Source organism: Apis dorsata, unplaced genomic scaffold, assembly GCF_000469605.1.
Source record: "Apis dorsata unplaced genomic scaffold, Apis dorsata 1.3 scaffold_355, whole genome shotgun sequence".
Taxonomy (NCBI): domain Eukaryota; kingdom Metazoa; phylum Arthropoda; class Insecta; order Hymenoptera; family Apidae; genus Apis; species Apis dorsata.
In genome coordinates this window covers 133,176-152,139 of record NW_006263621.1, presented here as the reverse complement: position 1 = coordinate 152,139, position 18,964 = coordinate 133,176, and the positions used below count along the sequence as shown (strand labels likewise).

At 25.5% G+C, this 18,964-nt stretch overlaps 4 protein-coding genes across 5 annotated transcripts in view; 2 read left to right on the top strand and 2 right to left on the bottom strand.

Annotated features, from left to right (window-relative positions):
* Positions 1-777: 777 nt before the first annotated feature.
* LOC102679421 (RUN domain-containing protein 1-like) lies at positions 778-4,756 on the bottom strand. Its single transcript, XM_006618446.2, has 9 exons — positions 4,331-4,756; positions 4,132-4,225; positions 3,885-4,052; positions 3,590-3,770; positions 3,436-3,530; positions 2,590-3,345; positions 2,416-2,513; positions 2,238-2,332; positions 778-2,148 (listed from the first exon to the last, which is right to left on the bottom strand). The coding sequence occupies exons 1-9, from the start codon at positions 4,483-4,485 to the stop codon at positions 2,042-2,044; spliced, it is 1,749 nt and encodes a 582-aa protein (XP_006618509.1). The 5' UTR covers positions 4,486-4,756; the 3' UTR covers positions 778-2,041.
* Positions 4,757-4,990: 234 nt separating this feature from the next.
* LOC102679547 (protein lap1) lies at positions 4,991-10,625 on the top strand. Of its 2 annotated transcripts, XR_004150877.1 has the most exons (12): positions 4,991-5,550; positions 5,685-5,851; positions 5,943-6,078; positions 6,166-6,455; positions 6,535-7,246; positions 7,637-7,827; positions 8,083-8,190; positions 8,452-8,905; positions 8,975-9,771; positions 9,877-9,948; positions 10,038-10,289; positions 10,401-10,625. XR_004150877.1 is itself a non-coding variant. In XM_006618447.2 (11 exons), the coding sequence occupies exons 2-11, from the start codon at positions 5,696-5,698 to the stop codon at positions 10,212-10,214; spliced, it is 3,093 nt and encodes a 1,030-aa protein (XP_006618510.1). In that variant the 5' UTR covers positions 4,991-5,550; positions 5,685-5,695; the 3' UTR covers positions 10,215-10,625. The 2 variants fall into 2 exon arrangements, 1 of the variants encoding a protein (XP_006618510.1); XM_006618447.2 differs by having other exon boundaries at positions 10,038-10,625.
* A 2,092-nt stretch (positions 10,626-12,717) lies between these two features.
* On the bottom strand, positions 12,718-18,082 carry LOC102679664 (lipoamide acyltransferase component of branched-chain alpha-keto acid dehydrogenase complex, mitochondrial). Its single transcript, XM_006618449.2, has 6 exons — positions 17,894-18,082; positions 17,679-17,777; positions 15,922-16,046; positions 15,136-15,682; positions 14,093-14,488; positions 12,718-13,906 (listed from the first exon to the last, which is right to left on the bottom strand). Exons 2-6 carry the CDS (start codon positions 17,715-17,717, stop codon positions 13,670-13,672), a joined length of 1,344 nt encoding a protein of 447 aa, XP_006618512.1. The 5' UTR covers positions 17,718-17,777; positions 17,894-18,082; the 3' UTR covers positions 12,718-13,669.
* Positions 16,406-18,964, top strand: part of LOC102680007 (cysteine protease ATG4D) — a 44,051-nt gene continuing 41,492 nt past the window's right edge. The window contains exon 1 of the mRNA XM_006618457.2: positions 16,406-16,561. The gene's annotated coding sequence lies outside the window, so the exon portion shown is untranslated. The remainder of the gene's footprint in view (positions 16,562-18,964) is intronic.

The following is an 18,964-nucleotide window of genomic DNA, read 5'->3' as shown; positions in this document are numbered from 1 at the left end:
ATATATATATATATATGTTGCGAAGAGCATATTTATTTGTGAATGTTGTATCCTATGCTTAAGTACATAGATATGTGTAATATGAATGTCATTATCTAGTTGATTTTAAAAAATAATTAATTAAATCATTTGGTTGAGCATTAGAAATACGATTTACTATATACAAAAAGTGTGAATGCAATATTCAAATGCTCTTCCACAGATCTTTTTATACACGACTTTTATATTGTGAAGATGACAAAAAGAATTTTTACCAAGCCTGTGCTCTTACATCTGTGTATTTGTATCCTGTATGAGTAGAATTGTACATGATAATATGATATTACGATAATACATACACGATATGTATTATCTATGACCAAGAAATTTCTGGTATTATATACTTCGTTGAGTTCAGATGTGTTATTAACGATAGTAAACTCTATTCTGAATTTTATGTACAACAAACTAATCTAATCTGTAAAAACATAGAGATTCCTCGATACTCTATAAATCTTTAACGAAATTCTTACATTTACAAAGAGCAATCGATTACATTTTATTTTATTGTAAAGAATCATATTTAACTGAGCTAATAAAAATTATGTACCTTATATACTATGAATATCGAGGAATTATCAATGAAATATTACGAACATGTTGAAAAAACTGCTATGAAACTTTTACTGATGTACAACTTTTACAAGAAATAAACAACCAATTTCATATATTCCATAGTTTTTTCTTTATTTATATAAAAAAATGGAATATTGGGACAATAAATTGCAAAAAAATAAATACATTGTTCCATAAATATATTTCCGCAAATTTTTTTCAATGAACTAACATCAAATCATGGTATATAAAAAGCAAATTTATATAATATAATACAATCATACAATTAATATTCTTACAGCTATCTTATACGTGAAATATCTTGTATAGGCGATACAATAGTCGCATATATATCTTAGGAAACTACTGTTTTAAAATAATGCATATATTTTAATAAAATGTATGTCTTTTTTGAAATAATGTTCATAAAATTAGGAACAATAATTTACTGCTGTATACATAATATTTGATATACATACATATTTTTAGCTGTACAATAAAAAAGAATAATTTTTCTCATGATTAACTAAACATTTATACTATACAAATCAATTATAAAATTCTATAAAATATAACAAAGATAAAATATTAGCAATATATTACAACATTAAAATTTACACACATTAATAAATCATTATTAAATTTAATTATTACTTCAATGATATGTTATCATAAAATTAAAAATTAAAAAAAATGCACTTATTTAATTTATAGAGTATTAAAAACAACTTTGGTTTATTCTTTGGATTTTGATAGATTAATTCTTAATATAAATTAATATGATTTCCTTGTAATGAAATTTAGTATCAAGATCTTAAATTTAATCACAGTAAAAATCACGTTCATTAATTTTATAAATCCCATTTAAATTTACAATATTACTTCTTAAATGGTGTAAATAAAATTTTTTATTCCAAACTTATTAATTTATCAAGAACGTGCAATATCCAAAAATATAGTTAAAAGTAACTAGATAATGTACATATATTTCAGTCCTTATTGTTGTCAGGCAGCGTTATATTATTACCTGTTCTGCACTTTATATTGTATTATAAGATTTATATTATAATTTATCATTGATACTTTCACGTATGACATATTATTACTTTTTATTTTTTGCATGATACTTTATATTCTCGAAATAATATAATTATATAAATAAAAAAAACTAAATTCTAAAAATACGAGATCAAAATACTGATATTTTAAGTTATTACATTATTGCATTATAAGAATTGTTTAATAATGAATATTCGAAAAATAACAAAATGTTTGCAAAATAATATTTAAAAATTATTTAAAAAGATATACTATCATAATATTAATATAAAGTTAAAATATACTGTTTGTTATTTACTTAATTGAAAAATCTGATATTTCATCTTTAACTTGCTAAAAATAAGTACCTATATTTTCTCCTAAATATAATATTTAATATTTTTCGCAATCAAAATGCGTCTTTTATATTTTGAAACTGTCTTACCGCCAAATCGACTGGTAGATCAAATTTGTAGCTAGTAAGGCGATCGAGAGTATGAAACGCATCTTGGAAACCTATTTGTAATAATAATATAAAGATATTCAAAGATAGATCAAAATGTATCCAATAAAAATAGTTATTTGTACATTAATGTCTTAATTACCTGTTTTTATAACATAACTCCATGATGTATAATGATTTTCAAGAAGATATTGACATTGCAAGATAAGTTTTAACCAAATAACAAGTTTATTAGTACTATAATAAAAAAGATATAAATCTTAAATTTTTATTCTCATAAAACGATTTTTAACTAATTTTCTTGTAAAATGTTTACTCACTTAAGAGATGCACATATAAATGCTTTAAAATGAGAATCATAACTCCTTTTGTATGGACTGTGTGATGCAATAATATTTCCAATTGTTGTTAATAAACTCTAAAAGTTATAATTTTCTTATAAAATAAATTCTATTTAAATTTAATTTGAAAAAAATATTATTAACCATAGCTACCTGTTTAGAAGAAACAACTCTTCCACCTGCTAGATCGAGATTAAAACTTTGAGATAATTTCTGTGCTGGACTAGAATTGTAATGATGGCCATTTTTAATTTCATAATACTTCAATATTAGTTCCCATGCATGCATTAAATTAGAAGTAGAAGAATTTCTTTGAGGAAAACATCCAACAAATGGTACTACACTATTAGAACGCGCATCAGACATTAAACCGTGTTGTATTAAATCACGTATGGAAGTTGCTAAATGCTTCCTTACAGCAGATGTTACTCGGGCATTGCAATGAGACATAGAATCTGAATCCGAAGCATAATCGTCTTCATTAGCAATATCGTCATCTTCTGGATGACGCTCAACTTCGGCAATAGTCTCTATAACATGTTCAACTGCGATATCTAATCTTGTTCTTAAGTCACGCCAATTATGTATAGAATTTTTCTTAAAGTTTCTTCGAACTCGTTCACTACCACAACCTAATTGAGATACTAGGAACATATGTAACAGAGCTACAACTTTCTTAACAGTGTTCAGAGTTTTTGTTCTATTTTCTTCATCTGTTTTTCTGTTAAATGATTTTTTAGCATAGGAAGTAGAACCAGCAGAATTTGTATGTACTGGGCATGCACAGGTACATGCTAAAGTTTCTGTACTAACTTCTCCTTGAAGATAATTTATAAAACGTTCTAAATCTGCAATTTGTGTTTTTAATTGTGATACTAACTGTTCTTTCATTTTCAAAGGACTAACAATCTGTAAGTGATTATAAATTAATTATTTTTTTTTTTAATTCAATAATCACTATTTTTTTGATAATTTATTCTATTAGACAAAACAATTCACCTGGCTTATAGCATAATCTACTTGCCATCTTAAATCATCAACTGGTAATTTACAAAGATCATCAACATTGAAATTTAACTTTTCTTTTAAATGATCTGGGGAAAATAATAAGATCAGAATAGATTTTAATTAAGTATTTATCTAAAAAACTTACTTATTATGATATTCTGTCTCTCTAATATCATGCTTTGTGGTAAATCTGCATCACCAGTTTCATAGGCATATTTTTCTAGATCTTCTAATTGAGATTTTAATTGACATATTAATTCTTTTTGTTTTGTTCTTTGTAATGCCATTTTAGATTCAATATCAATATCATTTATTACTCCAGATATCTATTAAGTTATATAAAATATTGAATTATCTTTTTAATACAACAAACAACAATTTAAATTAATAAAAGATAATATATAACATAGATAAATATAGCTAGTTTTTATGTGCCTTACACTTTGTTTGCAAGACATTGGAGAAGTTGGGGTAATTGATCTACTATCAAGTGATAAATTATTTGGAACATCTGGTATTCCTCTAAAAGCAAATTCTTCTAATTCTTTGAGCAATGTTTCTTTTTCATTTGCTGGTGCATCTACAATTTGTCTTAAACGAAATTGAACCTAAGATAACCAGATTTTAAACATTAAAACATTGTATTTTGTAACAAATACAAGTTATAATTTCATATTTATTTAATACCTGGGCAAAATGAGTAGTCAGTGCTATAAGAGATGAATTAAGCATTTCTTGTTCTTCCTCAAGCACTTTTAGCCTTTCCATATCATATGGTAAACTATTAGAATATATAAAAAATATTTGTAAAATTAAATTTTTCCCTTGGATATACAATTAACAGTAATAAATATTGCATCTGTTATGTTATTTATGAAGTACTTACTTTTCCATATTATCGACATATTTATATTCATCGGCAAAATCATTATCACCATCATTTGCACCAACGGGTGCCCATCTCTCGCCTGATGGTCTATCACTTTCATCCGAGTTTTCGATATCCTCATTTTCACTACCTTTATACTCGCCAGAACTCATTTTCCTATTGTTTACGATCTTGATTTCTTTCGAAAATTCTACCTTGCATTCATGAATCTTAGTTAATCTCAGTTATAATCGATATAACAAATGTTTCAATGTATGACAATTCTTTTTTCTATTTCTACATATTACATAAATTTAATTTTTATTATAACACATTACAATGTCTTGTCTTCTATTCTCATCACGCTTAATCCATTAATTAACTTCTGCGCACGTGTACGAATGAAAACGTCACTTGTCGTTGTCGATTTTGCGCCAGCTAAGGCGCATTCTCATATCAAACAACCACAAATATTGTAGATTTAAGATTCGTTCACTTTTTAAGATAAAATTTGTATTATAATTGATTCATACTACTATATAGATAAAAATATTCAATAACGATCTGCTATATTGAACATGCATTTTTATTTCTAATGACGTTTATAGTAATAAATTTTGCAAAATCTTTGTAATATATATTACATGTTGCATAAAAATCTACAAACAATTGTTTAAATAAAATATTGAGGCGTTATGAACAAACCATTAATATTATCGAAGATTTTTCGATAAATAGTAATCTCGTTGTATGCCTAGTCGAATTTCACAAATGTGTCAAATTGTTTTATCTTTGAGAGAACATTCTTTATTGTTTTATTGGATCATAATCAGTTACTACTCTATTGATTGTATAAAAAAATAGAATATGCAGCAAATAACAGTGAGACGTATTTATAAACAGAATTTTTGAAGAGAAATATCGAATAACCTACATCTCATGACATAACCAGTGTTGATCAACGCATCATTACGTTTTGTACATTATTCTCATTTCTACTTGAGAAAAAGAACTTATTAACAAGTGCATCGCGTATCATAGTATTCGCGATGATGTGGCAAGAAATAACTTTGACAAAGCCGGCACGTAAAAAACCGAATATTGACACATTGATAGCCGAATGATTTTTAAAAATTTCATAGAATAATTTTTAGCGAATCCAGTTATTTTATTCAAGAATCTATCTTTTATTATAAATATATCGATGATAAAGAATCATCATTCTTGAGGTATTATAGGTAATAAAAAGAATTTTTCGAATTTTATAAAAAGAATACTTTATAAATTTTTTTAATTCTAATTATTATTAAAAAAATATATCATGATTTCTTTTTATAAAAAGTACATATTTTTCAAAAAAATTTGTTTGTAGTTATACATGAAATGGGTAGTGCTTGGTGGCAGTGTGCTGCATGTTTGAGAACACAAGAAGAAGATATCTGTGAATTGCACTTAAATAATTGTAATCTTTATGATGTACCACCTGATGTGTTCATTTATGAGAGAACATTGGAAAAACTCTATCTTGATGCCAATAGGGTAAAAATAAATATTAGTGATTGTTTTTTATATATCTATTTTTTTATCTATTCCTATAATTCAAAGATATAATTTTCATATTTTATTACAGATAAAGGATCTTCCAAGACCATTATTTCAGTGCCATGAATTACGAGTACTTTCCCTCAGTGATAATGAAGTCACAACGTTACCACCCGCCATAGCATCATTAATTAACTTGGAATATTTAGACCTCAGTAAAAATAGTATGAATCTAAAAGTTTTTTATCTAAAAGTTTTATATAGTTCTTTTTATAAATAATTTATCACAATTTTTGTATTTACTTTTTTAGGTATTAAAGAACTACCAGACAGTATAAAAGAATGTAAAAATCTTCGTTCTATAGATATCAGTGTTAATCCATTTGAACGTTTCCCAGATGCTATTACACATATTGTTGGATTAAGAGAATTGTATATAAATGATGCATACATAGAATATCTACCAGCAAATTTTGGAAGACTTTCAGCTTTGAAAACATTAGAACTTAGGGAAAATAATTTGATGACATTACCAAAGAGTATGAGTCGTTTAATAAATTTGCAAAGACTTGATATTGGTAATAATGATTTTACGGAATTGGTATGTTTACATTATATTTTTATATTATATTCTTTGATTATTATCTATTAATTTATATACATTGATTTCTTTTTTTTAGCCTGAAGTTGTTGGGGATCTTATCAATCTCACTGAATTGTGGATAGATGGTAATGATATCAGACGTATACCACTCAACATTAATCAGCTTTACCGTTTAAATCATTTTGATTGTACCATGAATGCAATTCATATTATTCCATCAGAAGTAGAAGGATGGAGAGATATTTCCATTATGCATCTGTCATCAAATGAAATCTATCAATTACCAGATTCTCTTTGTTATTTACGTACAATTGTGACTCTTAAAGTTGATGACAATCAATTGAATGCACTGCCAAATGACATTGGACAAATGTCAAACTTAGAGGAGCTTATAGTTACTAAGAACTTCCTCGAATATTTGCCATCATCAATAGGACTTTTGCGAAAATTACATTGTTTAAATGTAGACAATAATTATTTGAGATGCCTTCCACCAGAAATTGGAAGTTGTACGGCGTTATCATTGTTGTCATTGAGATCAAACAATTTAACTCGAGTTCCACCTGAATTGGGACATTTATCTTCTTTAAAAGTACTCAATCTTGTAAACAATTGCATTAAATTTTTGCCCGTTTCTATGTTAAACTTGAGCAATTTAAAAGCATTATGGCTGAGCGACAATCAAAGTCAACCATTAGTGCCATTGCAACAAGAATTTAATTGTGAAGAAGACATGATGGTGTTAAGTTGCTTTATGCTACCACAAAAACCACGGCAAGAACTTGAGCGTAAGTATTTCTATCTATTTGGTGATATATGGTGATATATTAGTGATATATGTACATAAATTTTATGCATTGTATAATATTATAATAAGTTTATATATAATAAAATATGATCCACTATTGCTGCTAGTGGATAATGAAGAAGAAGATGAAGAATGAAATGGTAAAGTATGTGCTAACAAATTTATTTACTAAAATATATTAATAATAATATTATTTAAAATTAATTAGAAATTTTTAATATAAATATATAATTATATATATATAATTATATATATATAATTATATATATATAATTATATATATATAATTATATATATATAATTATATATATATAATTATATATTTATATTAAAAATATATATAGAATTTCGTTTTTTTTTTTTTTTGTAGAAAAAACCCCAGCCGTAGGATTAATTTCGAGTTCAATTGTTGGTACTGGAAAAAGAATATGTTTTGCTGCTGAAGTAGAATCTGAGATCCCTAGACAACTTCACCGAGCACCAACTCCTTATCCTAAAGAGCTGCGCAATCTTGCTAGGCATGCCCGCAATTTACATCATCAATCAGCACATGATGAAAGAGTAAGAATCGCGATTTAAAATGCGATTATTTTTTTCTTAATTTTATATCACTTTTCTTCCCTTTTTTCTTTCTTTTTTTCTAATCTAACAGGGAAAAAAATGTTTATGAATTAAGAATAATATTGCAGAATATAACAATTTCAAAGCCAATTAAAATGTTTTTTTTATATTTTTTTATGTATATTTTTTTATAATTAACATCTAGAATACATCTAACATCTAGAATACAAGAAAATTGCTAATTGAAACTTACAGATGCATTTAGAACAGGAGACTATGATCAAAGAAGCTATTATTGCTACAACTACTTTGGACCTTACTTCAAAATCTGGGACCTGTTTTTCACAAAGTTTATTTAATAAGGTATTCATTAGAAAATTATGAAAAAGGCAATTTTATTAGATTGAAAAATAATTATTAATGATTTTGATAATAAAGTTAAACAAATGTTAGAATAGATTAAAATATAATTGAAAACAAATGAATTCAAGAAATACAAAAAAATATATATATTTATATTAAAAAATAAAGCAATATTAAATAGAATTTTATAGGGATAATCATAAAGTTTTTGCAAATAAGGAATAAAGAATCATGAAATAATTTTAAGTTTCTATTCTTTAGGGTTCACATTCATCATTATCACCAACCGAACATCATATATCAAAAGAGTGCAAAGCTAATACTCCTACGGATATTGGAACAGAACAATCTGTTTCAGAAGAATCTTCCGATGAAGCGAACAAGACGGTTCTTGCAAAAGAAAAAAGTCCAGATATCAGAGAAGCAAAATATATTCGTAATCCTACATCTGAATACATTTCCAAACCTCCAACAGTAGCAGATTATGTAAATTCTACTTGGAAACCGGATGAATATTCGAAAGCAAATACAGCAAAAATTATTGAATCAGAAAAGTTTATAGAACCTTATAAAAGTATGCCTATTATTATAAGCAACAAAAATACTGATCATGTTCAAATATCAAAAATAAATGAAGTACCACCTGTCCCACCACCATATCATATTGCTGCTGCATTTTCAAAAAAAGCAGCACTTTTTCAACAATTAAATCAATGTAAGTCATTTTCTTTTTTTGTTATTAAGATATGGATGGCAATATGGATTTTTTATTTTGTCATTACAGCAGCCCAATTGGATTTGTCTCCTCCACAAATTGATATTAACACATCAAATTTAAAAATATCACAGGAAACGCAAATACAAAGTTATGACGAAGAACAATATAATGATAAATTTTCAAATAATACAGATATAACTAATAAAACAAATAATGATAAAAAAATAAATTCTTTTAATAATACTGATCAAATACATATATTAACAGAATCAATCGATCCAGAACAATCCTTAGAAGGAGATAGATCATTAAAGCCAAGTAGAATTCCTATTTTAAAGATAAAACATTTAGAAAATACAAATTCTATTTCAAACAGCGATTTATCAAATAAAAACTGCACAAATTCTTCTGTTGAAGATTATGAAGCTTTAAAAATATTGAACGCATCATGTATACCTACATCTCCGATAACAGGAAAAAAATATCGAAGTCCGCTTTCTATGCAACACAAAGTTTCGGATCGATCAAAAAAAATAATAAATGGAACTTCAAATAATAATGCTTCCTGTGATAATTTATCTATGAATGCAACAAATTCAACTTTAGTTACAAATCCAAATATGGAAGGAACTTCAAAAACTTTATCTATTGAAACATCATTAAATATGAACAATTCTGTCAATATAAAAAATGAAGCTAATTCTGGTCGAAGTACTCCAATTTTATCAAATAATAAGTTTCCAAATGAAGTGACTACTTCTAACGTTGATAAATATAAAATTGTTGGACGGAATGAATCATTAAATCCAGAAAGAAAACCAAGATTTAAATGGATGTTCGGACCGCATAAAAACGCTAATGTTGTATGTTTCTTTTTCTCTTATCTTTTTCTTTTTTTTTTTTTTGTTTTATAATAATATTTACATAATACTTTTACAATTCACAATTTATAACTATTATTTGTACAGTTGCCTGTTCAAGTGAAAAAAAATCCTGGTCTTGGTTTTAGTATAGCAGGTGGAGTAGCAGGAGCCGAAACCGTAAATATTTCAAATTTAAATGGAATATAATGTTTTTTTTTTTTGTAAAATTTTATATTTTTTTAATTGTCATTTTTATTTATTTTTAGGGAATTATAGTGACTAAAGTAAATCCAGATGGTCCTGCACAAGGTACACTTCGACCAGGAGATAAAATTTTAGAAGTGGATGGCATTGACTTTACTAAATCTGATCATAACAATGCTGTGGCTGTTCTTCGAGCAACAGGAGCAGTTGTATCCATGATGATTAGCCGTCATCAATGACATCTAGTTAAAGAAAAATAATCTTTTTTCATATACTAGTAATCAGTTTATCACATCAAACTGAATACATTTCATGTAAGTTTTTTTTAGTGTATATATTTTTTAACTAACATTAGTGCATATCATACTTCATTGAAAAAACGAAAGTTCCATTTTATTAGTTCTAAACGCTTGTTTTCATGATAGTAAATCATACTTTCCGATATCATCGAATTGAATTATACGACTGAAACAGCGTTACCAAAGGTGGGAGTGGTGGCATTTATTGAGCAAATATTTCTAGCTTCCAATGGTTACGCCTTATGAACCGAGCTTTTTTTAAAAAAAAATAAATTCAAGAAAAATTCCGTTCATAGACTCTTAGATACCGTAGATTAGAAATACGCTCCCTTGCACAATTTATGATAAAAAGAAAAAAAAATTTAAAATGTGATGTACAATTAAAACTATTTTTAAGAAAAGTTTCTTCATGGGCCGATTCACAGCTCGCTCGTATTATTTGGGCACATAAGTAGATAAAATAGAAATTATTCAGCATAAAATTATAGAATGATAACTTTCTTCCTGAATTTCCAACTTCATAAAGATATATTTGTGTTGTTTTATGGTGTTGATTGTATTTGTGTCAACTTACTTGTTCTCTTTGCAGAGAGCTGACAATGTGCCAGAAACAAATACTATTTATTATTCATATACACTTAAAAAAAATACTATATAAAAAATGAACGTATATTATGCATATATATATATATATATATACAAATATTATCTTTGTCGATTAAATGAGATTCTTACAGAAATTTTTTTTAAGATATTATATGAAATATTTTGTATTTAAAAATGATTTTTCTACAAATTTATCCAACAAAGATTTTAAAAGCACAAAGAAATGACTAATTTGTTTATATTATTTAATTTTATTTTTATATTAAAAAATAGTATAGTTTAAATTTGAAAAATATCTGTAAGAATCTTATTAAGATAAAAAAAAGAGAGATATTCTTCTATGTACTCTAATTTTATTAGTAATATTTTTAATTTTTTTATTAATTTCGCTATTGTTTTAAATTTTCTTTTCATTTTTTTATTCTTATTTTAAAAAATATTTTTTAATAAGAAGATTATTCATTAATAATATATTATATTTTCAAACGATTTTATATATTTTTACTTGCCATTGTTTCGTGATAAGTTTATTTTTATTAAATATTAGCGATTCTCTTATAACAGAGTCAACTGTTAAGTGTTTGATAAAATAAGATCTTTATTATTATGGTTGTGAATTATTATATTTGATTCATTCTATGTAAAGAAACAAATGTATGTACCTTGTAGAAACTATGTTTTCACAACAGTTATTAATATGGCATAATAATGCCAAATAGTAAGATAAAATACTACTTTTCTATGTTAGTAAAGTTAATAAAAAAAAATGAAGATTAATCATGTAAATGGGTAGAGCTGTGAGATAAATGTTTAGAAAGATTGATGATAAATAACACAAATGAATACTGTTCAAGTCAAGATATGAGTTATAACCAATATATTGTTTGTATCCCAGAACTTTTATAACAAAATAACAATCGCACTTCACTTTACCTCGCATTTACAGAGTAATTACTACGCACATTCTCTTAATATATGTATTTCATTACATATTTTATAACAGTTTTAATTAATTTTGCTAGTTATATAAGGATTTAGAAGAAATGATTTATGCATTTTTGAAAGTATGTTTAAATAATATTTATTTTTTTTATTGTCTTTCAAAGTCAGTACGATGTATTTTNTATTTATATATTTATATATTACAGTTACATGATAGCTTTAAAATGAAAATATGCATGCATGTGCTCATATGACTGTTGAGTATGACTTCATATACATATATATATATATATAAAAATTGTTCTCTTCTATAACTATCTGAGCTTAAAATTTTTCAGTACATTATTTGGAATTATAGCGAAGTTTAGAGAGAGAACTTCCAGAATTAAGAATTATAACAAAAAGTGTTATATTTTCAGAAAGATTTCCTTCAAGTATACCGGTACAACTTATTCAGTGAATAAGAATTACTCTTTCTATGTAAAATACATAGAATTTTGATATATTTTAGAAGTAAATTGACAAAAAAGAGCAGATTATTTTTGATTTAAATATTTTGTGAAAGTAATTTTAGATAACTATATACTTGTACTCATATATATAATTATAAAGTATTCTTAGTCAAATTATTTAATTATTTTTTATGAGTACATGTAGTTCTATGATATATATATATATATATATAAAACTAGCTTGAGATTTAAATTTTGGATTAATTAAATTATCAATAATAATCTGCATACCTAGTCATATTGGAAAGTATGAAATATAATGAGGTGAATTGTAATTTCATCTAATAATATTTTTATTTCTATTAATAATTTGTGTAATTTTTTAAAATATCAATTTTACTTTAAGATTTATAATAGAAAAGAATGATATATTTATTGTATGCTTTACGTTTTAACAAATACTCTTATATGTTTATTCATTATTAGTATAGTGTACAAAGTAAACTTTAAATATGTATTAATGTTTTCATAATAAGATATAACACTTTGTTTAATATGTATTATGTTATGCTCAAATACTCAATTAGAATTTTCTGCGAGATAAATTAATATTTTGATTGTTAAAAAAAGAATTTTGGACCATAAAACGCATATACAATCTTTTCTACTACTCTAACTACTAAACAGACTGACTACTTTTTGAGCAAATATTTAAGTGGCATTTAATGGAATGTATTGATTGTACGGAAAATGTGTGATTAGAAATATGGTACATGAAACTGTATATATAAAAAATTAAAAATATGTAAGTAAACAAGTGGTCGTACTCATTACTTAGATTTTAATTTGAATTATGATTCTTTTTTTTTGATATTTTTCTTTCTTTTTATAACTTTTTTTTTTATTTCATAAAATTAATCATTGATTTTAATTTGATAGAATAATTTTTTAAATAAATTATAAAATGAAAATTATTAATAAGAAAACATAATTAGTACAACCACTTTCTCGACCTATTTTTTGGAATACCTACTCAAAGAATTTGTATAACAATGTATAAATTAAATGTACAAAAAATGCTCACAGTGGTTTGACTGGTCATCATATAATTATCATAATAATTACCATACAGTTGTAACACTTTGAATATGTTAGGCAAAGATATTTTAACTTTCTTAAAAAGTCCTAGTTGGTTGTGCAGCAATAAATAAATTAATATTTACGTATAAAATGTTTCCAAATTTGTATTATTCTCTATATATCTATTCTTATAAAATTGAAATACAATTATAAGATTTTCAATTGTTTATTATATATAAAGTCCAAATCATTATATATATAAATAAATTTCCATTAAAAAAATGCTTATTAAAATATCTGAGACATATATCATTTTTATACTCCTAATAATAAAAATAGAGGATTTTCTATATAATATTTCCAAAAATTCGAATACTTTGCCATTGTAACACCATCCACTACTCGATGATCGGCGGCCCAACTAATAGAAATTATATTTGTGGCTACAATGTTTTGTTTATCATCAAATCGTGGTAATTTTTGTATTTTTCCAAATGCGCCGATTACAATTTGCGGAGAAAGAATTACTGGTTTTGTATATGTTCCACCAACCTAAATAGCAGTTAAATTTTAAATATATTATTTTAAATATATTAAATAAAAAAATTAATTTAAATTTTAAATTTTAAATTTAAATTAAAATTAATTTAAAATAACTTTAAAATTTAATTCAATTGTTTAATAATTAATATCACTTGATTTGTTTTGATTCTTTTTAGAAAATATTTTTAAACTTACAACACCGATGTTTGACAGCGTGAATGTTGTATTCGATAAATCGTTTAGTGGAATCGAAGATTTTCTTCCAAGTTTTTGTAGTCGATTCAATTCTTTCGCAATCTCTATGATATTCAAATTTTGAACATCTTTAATATTCGGTACAATTAAACCCTCAGATGTATCCATAGCAATACCAATATTATGGTTCTTCTGAACGCGCAACGCTTGATTTTCTTCATCAAGCCAGCTGTTTAGTTGTGGCACTTTTTCTAATGCTCTAGATGCGGCCTTTATGAAGAATGGCATGAAACTTAATGAAACGCCTTGATCTTTCAGTAAATCTTTCACTTCGTTCCGGTAATCTATCAATTTGTTAATGTTACATTCATCGCTGTATACAAAATGTGGTATATTCTGTAAATAATGCTACACTTTGTCAATTTTGTATATTTTTCGTAATAGATTCATTTAATTATATATTTATTTGAAGTAATGATATTAATACACAGACAAACATATATACTTCATATTTCAACATAAAGATATAGAATTAAGAAATGAAATAATTAAAATAATTATATTTTTTGAAACAACTTTTTTTAAAACTTTAACAACATTTCATCTGTCATTCGGATTAAATACTTGGATTCGATCGATCGCTATCAATTGTATATATGAACGTCATTTTCAGACGATTTCTATTATCGAATTCGTTTTAACTTAAGTTATATTAATTATTAATATTGCAGTTTCGAGACATTCATTATGAGACATATATTATACATTTTGTTATTATCTTAGAAAATTCTTTCTTAATAATAATATATAAATAATTCAATTTAAATATTTTTTATTTAAAAAGTTTTTTATATGCTCAATAAGAAATGAAAAAATAAAATATATATATAAATTAGAGATTTAAAAAAGAGATAAGAAAGAAAAGAGATAAATAATCAAAATGTTTTAAAACTATTCCATTAAAATAAATGATGTAAATATATAATTTTTTAGGAATTTCAGCTTCTGCAAAATATTTTCGCGTAATAGAAAATTCAACTTACCAAGGATTGCGTCATCGTTTTCCACATATGTTTACTATAACCTTTTATCGGTACCACTGTCTCCACTGTTGGTTTTTCTTCAATTCTTTTTCTCATAGAGTTAATAGAAATTTTTTCCAAGTGAGTCAATATATCTTCTTTAAGTACTCGACCACCTTTACCAGTGGAAACAACATCCTTTAAGTTAATGTTCTTCTCCATAGCTATCCTTCTAACTGCAGGAGTGGCTAAGGTTTTTTCTAACCCACATTTTACTATGTGTTTTTCTTCGTCGCTTTCAAAATTTTGTTTACTTTTAGTATTTGTGGTTTGTTGTTGCTGTTCCTGCGGATTCTCAGAGATCGTTGTTCTATTTTGTGCGTTTCCATTATCATCATCTAATTCAATGTCCAGCAATGAATTCCCTATCAGAGCTATATCATCCACCTTGTAGTGCAAGGCTTTAATTAATCCGTCGTAACGGCTGGTAATCGTCACAGATGCTTTGTCACTTTGAACCTCACAAATGTTATCGAATTGAGACACTCGATCGCCTGGTTTCACGTACCTATACATTTGAATATATGGAGCTATATTTTATTTGTCTTTAATACATTTGGAATAAAATGTACTGTTGTCGCACTATTAAAGGATACTTTGAATGTATTTATATATAGGTTATGTATTTTTATTTTTTTTTTAAATGTATTCTCAGAAAAAGATAGTCTGACAGTAAAGAGAAATGATCGATAATTACGAATATTTCGTGAATATAATGATTAACAAAAAATTCATTGTTTTGCTCACCATTCTTTTATCGTGACGTCTCGAATTCCTTCTCCGATATCCGATAGTTTGAAGGGAACGACAGCTCCGTATCGAAAGTAGCTTACGGAGAAAAATCGACATTTTTGATCGCGTACATTTCTAGCCTAAATAAACATTGATTTCTTTATAAATTCATCAGCAATAACTTTGTTCTGAACAGAAGAATCCTTGCTTCTGAACAATTTCGTATATCTATTTTAAATTTATATTAGAAATGAAATAAGAAAATTATATATTTGTATTTACATTCAAGCGCCAAACTTTAAAAAAATACTATCTTATATATTGAATTTGGCCTATTGAATTCGTTATCGATTATTAAAATGCGATCAATTTAATTTCGATTATACAATCGATTAGTGTGATGTTCTGTAGCCATCTTTAGTTTGAATTTTGACTTAAGCAAGTGAATCAGACGTGAATAAAGTGAAGTAAAAATTGAAAAATAATCGAATAGAAACGAATTCGTGATTTAAGGAATGAATTAATAGTAGTGTATTGTTGTTTGAAGATAATTCAAATCAAGATATATAAATTAAATCAGCTGCTTCTGGATAATTTTCTCAGATCCGAAGACGAATACATTAAGCTTAATAATGGGAAGAAAACATCTATACTGGTAAGTAATTACCTATTTACACAATTTATCTTATCTTTTGATGTCTATTAAGCAAAACAAAACATATAGTTAATATAAATCAAATGTTTTGATATTCTAATGTTTTGTTAATATAATTAATAATAAATATTTAAATAAAATTAATTATTTAGATGATTGTATATTATTGTAATAGGAAACATTGACCAATCACATCATATAATTTATAAAAATTATCCAATCAAAACAATTCTTATTTCTTCAAATTTTTCCTATTTTTAAAGACTATATAATTATTCATTATTCATTAATAATAATTCATTATTTAATCAAATACATATTTAATTCGAAATTTGAAATAGAATCAAAATGAATAGAAGTCGAATTGGAAACCTTTCATAATTCTCTATTAATTCCGTTACATATTCTGACACAAAATGTAGACGCTTTTAGCAACTTTGATCAGATGGCTAGGTCGCGTGTTAATTTCATTTATTGCGACACGGTTACGTGTTTATTACTTTAGTAGTTCTCTGATGTATAATTTGCTCAGAGACCACAAAATGGAGTGTATCGTAAGAGGTGACGTTCTCTAGCAGAACATATATTGGCTCTCTAAAGGTTGAACAATCCCAATATAAACGGCATATAACTAGATTGCTAGCCATATCTACGTCATATTGAATAAATGCATCAGATGATATGATAAAGAATATTTGTTGTTTTCCTTGTTTTCTATATATTTTAGTTATTTAATTTAATTTTTGATATTAAGTGTGACATCATTATGTTCTTGTTAGTAATAAAATAATCGTAAATATTAAATTTATTCTCATCTTTATGCTTAAATCAATCATTTTTATATTTGATATTTTAGAATTTTATTCAAATTGAAATATTTTCTAATTCATATATAAATAATTTTTTTTTATTTTTATATGATATATATATTTCAATTTAAACAACATTTCAAATATTGAATATCAAATATTGAATTGATTCGATTTGTCATGGAATCGTTTTGTTCGTTAAACGCGCACTCGAAAATTACCGAGCATAGCCGAAATTACACGATGATAATATTTATAATGATTTGTCAATTCATATCAAGATATATCATTATTCAATATTCTCTTACCAAAAATGTTAAAAACGTGAACTTCTTGGTTATTCCCATCGCAGAAAAATTTCACCAGTTCCAAATATAATCAAGATTTTCTTTTGAAATATATCGCAGCTAATAGAGAAGTGAAAGATTGTCCATAATTATAAAGATATAAGAGTATGGTTCTTTCGAGCAAGCTTGTTATTATCATTGCGTCAGTATTATCAAAATAATATATGTTTACGTACTTGGAAGAGAAATTACGCAACTTCTGTATCAGTGGCACTGGTAAAGAATAAAATTATTTTGTACTTAATGAACGATTATATTCCGTTATATTCCTTTGATGCACAAACGTTAATTTCAACGAGTTCTTTCGTGGTTTTGTTCGTCATTGATAATATTTATGATCGTTGTTAATCGATTGAAGTTTTGACATTATTTAAATTTAAATGCACATTGGATCTGCATAATAATGAAATAACTGTGATAACGATTATTTATTTAAATATTATTATTTTCAAATATAATTGTTTCATTGCTTTTTCGTTTTCTTCTAATCAGACACTTTTATACAGAATCGAATATCACAATATTGTCCTTCTTTTTCAATGATTTCCTTGGATATTTTCGATTGTTTAAAAAATTTATATGCAATACAAGTTATGAATATTCTTACACAGGTCATTAAATATTAAGATGCATTTGAATGTAAAAATATTTTTTCATGATAATGATGTGTAAGTGTATTAAAGTGTACAAGAGTATGACTTATGTGACAGTTTATATTAAAAAAAATTAAATAAATTTGATTCTTTCTGATTATGAAAATGACGAATCAAATTCGATTGTTTATTAGCATTTAAAAATATACATTTAAAAATATACATTTAAAAATATAAGAAATATACAAATACAGGTTAAATCGCGACGCGATTTATGGATATGATTGCTATTTATTATTAAATTATAATTTTTAAGATTTTATATAATTTTAATGTATATCATTAATGTGTTTTTATTGAGAAATACGGAACAATTGCTAATACTTCAAGTGTCATCTCGAAAAATATTTAAACCAATAGCTAATCGATATTAAAGCACAACATAAAAACATTAAAAATCAACGAAACTGTAAATATAAATGTAATCGGTCATCTAGGATTCAAAGTTGAAAGCACAGCTGGACAATTTGATTCTTGTTGACTGCTAATTTATCTGTCACTAAAATCAGGTTACAGTCCCATAAGTCAGTGTAGCAAATGTGACACTTACGTCATCGGATTTACGTGCCTGTATGAATTTTCTAATTATATTAA

What these genes read in the sequence shown, in the direction of transcription:
- LOC102679547 (XM_006618447.2), top strand. Translation starts at nt 5,696, where the DNA reads ATGGGTAGTGCTTGGTGGCAGTGTGCTGCATGTTTGAGAACACAAGAA. An exon ending in ATAATGATTTTACGGAATTG is followed by an intron (nt 6,456 to 6,534) that starts GTATGTTTACAT and finishes TCTTTTTTTTAG; the next exon opens with CCTGAAGTTGTTGGGGATCT. An exon ending in CGCATAAAAACGCTAATGTT is followed by an intron (nt 9,772 to 9,876) that starts GTATGTTTCTTT and finishes TTATTTGTACAG; the next exon opens with TTGCCTGTTCAAGTGAAAAA.
- LOC102679664 (XM_006618449.2), bottom strand. Translation starts at nt 17,717, where the DNA reads ATGGGAATAACCAAGAAGTTCACGTTTTTAACATTTTTG. An exon ending in AAACGATGACGCAATCCTTG is followed by an intron (nt 14,489 to 15,135) that starts GTAAGTTGAATT and finishes CATTATTTACAG; the next exon opens with AATATACCACATTTTGTATA. An exon ending in CGCTGTCAAACATCGGTGTT is followed by an intron (nt 13,907 to 14,092) that starts GTAAGTTTAAAA and finishes ACTGCTATTTAG; the next exon opens with GTTGGTGGAACATATACAAA.
- LOC102679421 (XM_006618446.2), bottom strand. Translation starts at nt 4,485, where the DNA reads ATGAGTTCTGGCGAGTATAAAGGTAGTGAAAATGAGGATATCGAAAAC. An exon ending in CAATGTCTTGCAAACAAAGT is followed by an intron (nt 3,771 to 3,884) that starts GTAAGGCACATA and finishes ATAACTTAATAG; the next exon opens with ATATCTGGAGTAATAAATGA. An exon ending in TAGATTATGCTATAAGCCAG is followed by an intron (nt 3,346 to 3,435) that starts GTGAATTGTTTT and finishes AATCACTTACAG; the next exon opens with ATTGTTAGTCCTTTGAAAAT.